The following is a 9,527-nucleotide window of genomic DNA, read 5'->3' on the forward strand; positions in this document are numbered from 1 at the left end:
GTGCATGCATGCATATATATATATATATATATATATATATATATATATATATATATATATATATATATATATATGTGTGTGTGTGTGTGTGTGTGTGTGTGTGTGTGTGTGTGTGTGTGTGTGTGCACCCACAGGCTAGAGCCAGGCGGGTGTCGCCGTGCAGCACGCAGCGGCAGGTCACCACCTGGAGGATACACGCACGTTACACCTAAACTTGGTGAATGCAATATGAGTGTGTTCAGCCATAAAATTATGACCAATTTGCTGGTGCACCGAGCGCCGCGTCTGCCGCAGTACAGCACAGCGGCGGCGGCGGCGGCGGTGTTGGGGACGAGACCTCGCGGTGTTACATGCCCCAGGCTAACAAAATGTCCTAAACACCATGAAGCCAGCGGCGGCGGCGTGTCAGGTCCTGTAGCTGCACGTCTGGCGGCTGGTGCGGCGGCTTGGTGGCGCCACTCTCATGTTCGCTGCCTAAGTAGTGCCAAGCTTCGTGTCAGAGAGCAAAGTGGTGTTTTACTGTTATAAGGCGGCGGTGGCCCCACAGAGGGCGGCGGCGGCGGCGGCGACGGTAGGAGAGGGGCGGGGCCGCGGCCTGCCGTAAAGGGGGACAGAGTAACAGGGCAACAAAGGAGGTGAGCAGGAAGCTGCCTGGAGGCTGCAGGGATGTGGTAAGGAGCAAGACTGGCAGAGAGCGAGGCTGGCAGGAATTTAGGCTGTCAGGATGGGAGGTTAGCAGGGAGGAAAGTTGGCAGGGAGAGAGGTTGGCAGGGAGGAAGATTGGCAAAGAAGAAGGTTGGCAGGGAAGAAGGTTGGCAGGGAAAAAGGTTGGCAGGGAAGAAGGTTGGTAGGGAAGAAGGGTGGTAGGAAGAAGGTTGGCAGGGAAGAAGGGTGGTAGGGAAGAAGGTTGGCAGGGAAGAAGGGTGGTAGGGAAGAAGGTTGGCAGGGAAGAAGGGTGGTAGGGAAGAAGGTTGGCAGGGAAGAAGGGTGGTAGGGAAGAAGGTTGGCAGGGAAGAAGGTAGGGAAGAAGGTTGGCAGGGAAGAAGGGTGGTAGGGAAGAAGGGTGGTAGGGAAGAAGGGTGGTAGGGAAGAAGGGTGGTAGGGAGGGAGGCAGGAGTGGTTGAGGTGCAGCTGCCTGTACTGTTTCCTGATCCAAGCAGTCCCTGGCTTGTGGTGTTAACAGTGTGCAGCAACATGATGCAGCGTAGCGGGAATTTCTCTCCATCAGCGCGCATTTCTCCTGCTGTACAGTAATGGAGTCTGGTAAAATGAACATGCGGCTGCGGTGGTGACAGTTGCTATGCTCTGCACCACGCGTTACAAAACACGCCCCTCAGCGGCACGGGAGGCACAGGAGGTACGGGAGGGGCGCGGGACGGCTGGGCTGCGGGGCGTGCCGCACCTGGCGGGGTGACGGCTGACGGATTTCACATCTCGTCACTGGCAGTGGTGACGGTAAGCACAGGGAAGGTCACCTCACGGCGTGACATAACCCCCGTCACCTGACGTATCCTGGGATCACCTGCCCCATCTACCGCTGCCCCCAGCACCACCACACCAGACCACATCTTACTCACCTGCCCCCTTGCTCACCATGCTACATTCTCAGAGTGGCCGTCACATTTTCCCTGTACAAAAATGTAACTAAGACTGTTTGTCGTAGTGATGGGTGGTGCAGTACATGTACACACAGTTCACGGGGTGAAGTAGCAAACAAATAATTTGAGCAGCGTATCAGTACATTAAAGTGTGTACATAAGTAAAGTACAAGTAGGAGTACTTGTAGTTGGACCCAGCCGTGGTGTGGTGTGGTGTGGTGTAGGCCGGGCCGGGCGTGGTGGGAGCGGCCACGCCCACCTGGCCAGCAGGGCCCACCACGCCGCACCGCGCTCACTCGGTATGGATTTTCCTAAAGCCGAACACCTATGACGGTGGTGGGCGCTTGCTGTGCCTACGGTGCCCGGCACGCAAGCACTCGCCCGCCCCGGCCCAGGGCACCATTAACCTGCCTGGGGCGCCAGGCACGGGCACGCCCAGGACCACGCTGCTCCTGCAGCGACACATCCTGCTGCTGCTGCTGCTGCTACTGCTGCTGGCGTCCTGCTGGTATCCTGAGGGGCCACCACGGCATCATGCCGCTGCCCCGGGACACCCGCGCACCTGCCTCACGTCCTACACCTGCACGCCACGCCACGCCACGCCACGCCACGCCACGCCCTCCCACGTGCCAATAATATCAATAATAACGATTATAACAATACTACAACCAATAATAAAAAAATGATAATGATAATAATAATAATAATAATAATAATAATAATAATAATAATAATAATAATAATAACACAGCCAATGTTCAAAGAAAATAAGTAATGCTCTGTGTGTGTCTGTCAGCCTGTATGAGGTCTCTCTCTCTCTCTCCCTCTCCCTCTCCCTCCTCTCTCTCTCTCTCTCTCTCTCTCTCTCTCTCTCTCAGCCGCCGCATTGCAAAAAAGAAAATAAAACAGAATTAAGTATTATCAAGGTGTGTACACACACACACACACACACACACACACACACACACACACACACACACATCCAGCACAACATTTTCCGCCGCATTTATTTATCAATTTATTTATTTACCGAGGACCAGACTCGCTCCTCCTCCTCCTCCTCCTCCTCCTCCTCCTCCTCCTCCTCCTCCTCCTCCTCCTCCTGGGTCACCTGCAACGCTACACACCTGACCTACATTAGTCCTTCCTTCTCTTTCACGCACACGATAATTACACACACACACACACACACACACACACACACACACACACACACACACGTATAAATACACTTGCTATACAAACTAACGGATGAAAAGTATTTTGTGCTAAGTAAATACAAAGCACGTGAGAGAGAGAGAGAGAGAGAGAGAGAGAGAGAGAGAGAGAGAGAGAGAGAGAGAGAGAGAGAGAGAGAGAGAGACCACACATACGAAACTATCACCACCACCACCACCACCACCACCACCACAGTGAGTCACATATTATCACAAACATTTACTGCAAGAGGAGGGATTGCAGGACAGCTTGGGGCGAGGTCAACGAGAGGTCAGCCTGCGTCGCAAACTAACACAGAGGTCACAGGAGGGAAAGGGGGGGAGGGGAGGGACGGGTTATGTGAGGTGAGGTGAGGTGAGGTGAGGTGAGGTTAAGGTAAATTCAGGTTAAGATTAGGTTACGTTAGGTTAGGTTAGGTAAGTGTACATTAGATTAGCTTAGGTAAAGTAAGATCGGTTAAGGTAAGACGAGGTTAGGTTAGGTCAAGTTACCTTATAAAGTCAAAACAAGGGTAGGGAAAGTTAGGCGAGGTGTGAGGCGAAGGACGTGGGGCGGAGGTGGGCAGGAATGAAACTGGATCAGAGACATGGGTGAAGGTGAAAGAAGGTGAGAGGGGAGAGGAGTGAGAGGGGAGCAGGGAGAGAAGTGAGAGAGAGGTGAACAAGTATGGTCTCTGGAAGGGATAGACAACTTGGAAGGTCATGTAAGGTACCGTCTCTTGCCCTGAGCTCCTTATCAACCTCAAGATCCTCCTCCTCCTCCTCCTCCTCCTCCTCCTCTTCTTCCTCCTTCAGTTGTTCTTTTCTCTTTGCCTTCCTTCCTTCCTTCCTTCCTCTTTTCTAAATTTCTCTTTCTTCTCTCTTTTCCTTCTTTCTTCTTCTCCTCTTCTTCCAGTCTTTGATTTTCTTGCTTTTCTTTCTTCCTTTTCTTCTCCTCCTCATCAAATCTTTTCCTCCTTGCTTTCCCTCCTTCCTTCCTTTTTCTCCTCTAATCCTTTTTCTTGCCTTCCCTCCTTTTCTCCTCCTTCATCTCTTCCAGTCTTTCTCTTTCCCTTGCCTTCCTTTCTTTTCCTTCCTCCTCCTCCTCCTCCTTTCCTCCTCCCTCCTCCTCCTCCTCCTCCTTCTCCTCCTCCTCCTCCTCCTCCTCCTCCTTCTCCCAAGAGAGCCATCACCTTCACAAGGAATCCTAAGTCTTCACGAGGCCCACGACTACCTTACGACCTCTCTCCCCTCTCCCCCCTTCTCCTCTCTCTCCCCTCTCCCCTCTCCCATGAGCATTCTCTCTTCTCCACCCGCCTCTCTGTCTTTCCCCAAGATTCTCTCACCAACTATCCCTCCTCCTAACACTCGCTCTTTCTGTGTCCTTCCCCTTCCCTCACCTCCCCTCACCTCCCCTCACCTCCTCTTATTTGTTCGCCTTCCTGTTCCGCTCTTCTCACGTCTTATTCATGTGGCTTTTGAAATAACGTTAAGTTGTATTGATAGTAACGTATTTTTAGTCAACAATTGTAAGGGTTTATACTACTACTACTACTACTACTATTACTGCTACTATTACTACTACTACTACTACTGTTGGTGTTAATTGCAGGTATGAGATAACGCAGGTAAAATGTAGCTCTTAATTATAGAATGTTAACTGTAAGGAGGTAAAGAGGAAAAGGAGAAGGAAAAGGAGAAGGAGAAGGAGAAAGAGAAGGAGAAAGAAGAAGATGAAGAAGAAGAAAAAAAAGAAGAAAAAGAAGAAAGAAGAAGAAGAAGAAGAAGAAGAAGAAGAAGAAGAAGAAGAAAAAGGTGATGATGAAGAAACAGAAGAGGAGTAGGAGATGATAGCAGGAAAATAAGAACAAGTGCAGAGTGCCGTCTCCTCCTCTTCCTCCTCCTGCTCCTGCTCTTCCCTCCTCCCTAATTATCCTGTCGGCGGAAACAAGTCGGCGAGGAAGCGTGAATCACCTCCTGCAGCGCCTCCCCCATGAGACGCAACCACTCGACTCTAACTGGGTGGGTGGGTGACTGGGGACTGACTGGGTGACTAACTGGGTGGACAGATTAGTTGTCTGGATAATTAACTGACTGCCTGACTGACTGAATGACTGACTGGAAGAATGGCTGGCTTACTAGCTGACTGAATGACTAATTAGGTGAAAGACTGGCTGGCTGGATGAGTGACTATAGCTGACTGACTGATTGATTGGGTGGAAGATTGGCTGACTGGTTGACTGGATGGATGGCTGGCTGGTTGACTGACTTGCTAACTTACTGACTGTTATGTAGGTGGGTGAAAGTGAGTAGGTGGAAAGGAAATAGTGAAGATAGGTGAGGAAATGGAAAAGGATAGAGTAAGTGGAAAGGAAATAGTGAAGATAGGTAGGAAAGTAGAAAAGGATAGACAAAGATAGACAGAAATAACAGATACGAGAAAATGATAAAACTAAATGAATGAAGGGTAGAAAAATACAATAAAGGAAAGGAAGTAAGAAGAGAGAAAATGAAGAAATACGAAAGAGAAAGAGAGGAATGAATGAGATGGATGATAGTGAGAGTGAGTGAAAGTGAGTGACAGGGAGTGAGAAGGAAAGGAGGTATTGCAATTCACAACCAGTCACTCCCAGTTATCTTAAGTCTTGAGGTGAATTAACTGGCGTCACTCAGACCACTCCACCAGTCCCCCACCAGTCCACCAGTCCACCACCAGTCCACCTGTCCACCTGTCCACCTGTCCACCACTCTCCCTGCCCTCTTTCATCCACACTCCTCTTCCTAAAGCTAATCCCTAGTCTCTCCCTCTCTCTCTCTCTCTCTCTCTCTCTCTCTCTCTCTCTCTCTCTCTCTCTCTCATTCACCTCATTTATTCCCACCTTCCTCATTTCCGCATCTCATCTCCACTTCTCCTCCACTGCCCTTACTCATATCTCCACTTTCCTCCACTAGATCCATACTTCATCTCCACTTTTCCTCCACTAGGTTTATCCACATCTCCAGCTTCATCCTCCACCTACCACATCTGCACCACATCCACGCTACCTCCACCTGCAGTTTATATATACCGCATTAATCTCCTCTTCCACCTCCACTACCAGCCATGTCACGTCTTCCACCCCCTTGTCCTACTCCCACTCTCTTTCCTTCCACCTAACCACACCACCACCACCACCACCACCACCAGATATACTTCCATATTCAGAAACGTTTAGCTCTCTCACCATGACTATTATTTTCAAGGGCCACAGAGATGATTGGCGGGGTTTTCAAGAGTGTTTCTACAGTTAATAATGTAGAAATCTTGTCACTCTGCCTCTAGAACCGTAAAAACACCTCAATAGACTCGTGCATTAAATAAAGTGTTTTGAAATAGTGGAGTTGAGAATACGAGCCATAGTCTAAAATCTCTCTCTCTCTCTCTCTCTCTCTCTCTCTCTCTCTCTCTCTCTCTCTCTCTCTCTCTCTTTCCACCTCATCACAACCACCTGCAGTAACACGCCGAACACTCACATCTCTCCCTCTCCCTCTCCCTCTCTCTCTCTCTCTCTCTCTCTCTCTCTCTCTCTCTCTCTCTCTCTCTCTCTCTCGCTCGCTCTCTCTCACTACCACCAGGTAAAGAATCGCGCTCTTCCAGTCCCAGGCTTCGCGGGAACTCAGCCGGCGAGGTGGTTCCAGGAATAGAGGCATTTTCGTTCTCTATCGCTCCGTAATCCAGGAATTGGTCCCCTACAGATAGCCTGTCATCGAGAGGGACGTGAGGGAAGGGCCAGGCTAACGTGAAGTAGGTGGGTCTTTGGTTTGGTTTGGTTAGGTTTGGTTTAGATTGGGTTGGGTTACGCTGGATTTTGTTAGGTTAATACAGGTTACACTGAGTTTCATTAGATTAAGTTAAGTCAGGTTGGGGTGGGGTTGGATTGGGTTAGGTTAGGTTAAGTTAGATTTTGTCAGGTTAATATAGGTTAGACTGAGTTTTATTAGATTAAGTTACGTTAAGTTGGGGGTGGGGTTGGATTGGGTTGGGTTGGGTTGGGTTGGGTTAAGTTAGATTAGTTAAGTTAAAGCTAAGTTTGGCTTAGGTTAGGTTACATTCAATTAGCTAGATGTCCCTTCAATACTGAGACACATTTTTTACCTTGAGATTTGCGTACAATTAGACCATTGTATTGACATTAGGAAGGGTCTATGGAGGTCAGAAGATCAATGGCTACAGTCTTCACTATTTCAATCCCCACATGAGTTTCTGAAGTTGTATAAAATAACTAAACAGTAAACAGAATGAATATGGAGACGCGTCATGGTACTGAAGGGGTTAGTTAGGTTAGATTAGGTCATGTTAGATAAGCCCTTTCACTATTATGACACTTTTTAATGCTTACTGTATGGTGAAGTAAACAGCTTTGGAAACTTATGAGGGGATTAAAATAGTGAAGACTGGCCATTAATCTTCTAACCTCCATAGATCCTTCCTAATGCAAATAAAATCGTCTAATCATATCCAAAACTCATGGGGAAAAATGCATCCCAGTACCGAAAGGGATTAGCTTGGGCTGAATTTAGTACTGGAATTACATTTTGAAAGTATAGGGAGTTTGAAGGCATTGGAAATTGAATGAGATTGGATTAAATTAAGTTAGGTTAAGTTACGTTAGATTACACACAGGGATGTCTTATTATGGAAGTACGTTGTGTTGTAAGGTGTTGGGGGTTAGTTAAATTTGAAAAGTAAAGTGGAGAAAACGTAAAAGAAAGTGAGAAAAAGGTGCAAAATGTGTGAAAATACCGATAAACTATTCAGAGAGAGAGAGAGAGAGAGAGAGAGAGAGAGAGAGAGAGAGAGAGAGAGAGAGAACGCTGCATACACAAAGGGAAATCATGAACAAGGGAGGAGGAGGAGGAGGAGGAGGAGGAGGAGGGCAAGAGGGGAGAGCGAGGGTGGAGAAAAGGGCATAATAATGAGGCGAGGAGAGGAAGAAAGGGAGAGGGGAAAAGTATAAAAAAAAAAGAGAGGGGAAGCAGGAGCGGCGAGGAGAAGTCACGAGAGAGAGAGAGAGAGAGAGAGAGAGAGAGAGAGAGAGAGAGAGAGAGAGAGAGAGAGAGAGAGAGAGAGAGGAAGAAGAGAGGGAAGAGGAGGAGGAAGCAGGAAGGCGAGTGTCGAGCAAGGGGACTGATGTGTGTGTGTGTGTGTGTGTGTGTGTGTGTGTGTGTGTGTGTGTGTGTGTGTGTGTGTGAGAGAGAGAGAGAGAGAGAGAGAGAGAGAGAGAGAGAGAGAGAGAGAGAGAGAGAGAGAGAGAGAGAGACTAATACACTCACTGGATTTGTGTGTAAGTGCAGTTTATGTGTGTGTGTGTGTGTGTGTGTGTGTGTGTGTGTGTGTGCCTCCGTCCACACCTCGGGCCGTCATTCAAGCAGGATTAATGACGTGGAGAGGAAATAGGAAGTTAGTGGACGACAGGGAGACTAGTGGTGGTAGAGGAGGAGGAGGAGGAGGAGGAGGAGGAGGAGGAGGAGGAGGAGGAAGGAGGAGTAGCAGCAACAGCAGGAGACTAGTTAGAATGAGGAGAAATATAAAGAAGTAAAAGGAAGACAATAATAAGGAAGAAGAAGAAGAAAAAAAAAAGGAAAAGGAATAAGAAGTGGTGCCGGTGGAGGGGTGGTGGTTGCGGTGGTGGTGAACGAAAGGAAAGTTAACAAGCATAGGATCCTATATAACAAGCACCAGTTTAGCACCTTGCCTCCTATCCATCCTTCCATTACACTCACAAGACACGCTAACATCTTCATGGGACTACCAACTCGTATGTAATAGTAAAAAAAAAAAAAAAAAAGAAAAAGAAAAAGAAAACTAGGCATTCATTACTTACTCCTTTAGTTGTTACGTAGAACCACTTTAGTCCATCTCAGCGTCAGTAGTTCGTCTTATTTTCGTATTCTGAAACATTTTGCTCCTTTTTTCTCACCTCGACTATTTTTCCAAGGCCACGGCGATCATCAGCGTGGGTTTCAAGAGTGTTCCTCCAGCTGATGATGTAGAAAACTTATCAATCTATCACTAGAATTGCAAAAATACTCTTATGAAACACGTGTAACTTCAACTAGAGGTCTTACAATGTAGGGGAGGTGCGGCACAGTGTTTCAGACTATGATAATCTTCTACGAGTTACAGCAGCCCACCACAGCCTCCTCCAGTATGCCCAGGCTGTTCCGCAGGGCTAGTGTGGGCGTAGAAATACTAGTAACTAAGTAAGGACTGTGCCAAGCTGGTTTTGGAGGCTGAGAAGCGGTACGAGAGGCTTGGGGGAGGGGGAGAGAATGGCGAACTGTGTGACGTAGCGTTGTGATGCGTGATGGGCAGAGCAAGTCCTGCCATCTAACTGCTATTGTCTCATCTTCGCGCTCGGGATCATACTCTGAAACACTTCTGCGCCGTATCTCCACTTTAAAGGCTCTGTATTATCAAAGGTACTCGGATTTTAAGGGTGTTTTTACGGTTCAAGCGACACACGGCCATTTTCAGAAACGCCTTGCCTTTTTACCACGACAATTTTTCAAGTCCCCTTTATTTAACTAGCTGGGATTTCAAGACCAGTTTCTCGTTATGATCAATTAAAATCTTGCTAATCCGTCACCAAAACCATAAGAATACCCTTAAAAACATGAGTAGCTTCAATTAGAGCCTTTGGAAATAGTCGTCGTGAGGAAGCAAAACGTTTCTGAATAAAAGAGTGATAAG

The 9,527-nt window shown here is 47.8% G+C and overlaps 2 protein-coding genes across 5 annotated transcripts in view; both read right to left on the reverse strand.

Annotated features, from left to right (window-relative positions):
• Positions 1-1,568, reverse strand: part of LOC123519254 (formin-like protein 14) — a 2,055-nt gene extending 487 nt beyond the window's left edge. The window contains exons 1-4 of the mRNA XM_045280385.1: positions 1,442-1,568; positions 1,142-1,243; positions 521-700; positions 129-184 (exon numbers count right to left, since the gene is read on the reverse strand). Coding sequence (XP_045136320.1) covers positions 129-184; positions 521-700; positions 1,142-1,243; positions 1,442-1,568 — 465 coding nt within the window. The remainder of the gene's footprint in view (positions 1-128; positions 185-520; positions 701-1,141; positions 1,244-1,441) is intronic.
• The window catches only part of LOC123519469 (geranylgeranyl transferase type-1 subunit beta-like), a 26,593-nt gene extending 17,460 nt beyond the window's left edge, over positions 1-9,133 (reverse strand). The window contains exons 1-2 of one of the 4 annotated variants that reach the window (XM_045280783.1): positions 8,903-9,133; positions 8,659-8,815 (exon numbers count right to left, since the gene is read on the reverse strand). The gene's annotated coding sequence lies outside the window, so the exon portion shown is untranslated. Of the gene's footprint in view, positions 1-8,658 lie in introns of all 4 variants that reach the window. The other 3 variants (XM_045280780.1, XM_045280782.1, XM_045280781.1) reach the window with 3 other exon arrangements.
• Between the last annotated feature and the right edge of the window lie 394 nt (positions 9,134-9,527).

Source organism: Portunus trituberculatus, chromosome 45 (assembly GCF_017591435.1).
Source record: "Portunus trituberculatus isolate SZX2019 chromosome 45, ASM1759143v1, whole genome shotgun sequence".
NCBI lineage: Eukaryota > Metazoa > Arthropoda > Malacostraca > Decapoda > Portunidae > Portunus > Portunus trituberculatus.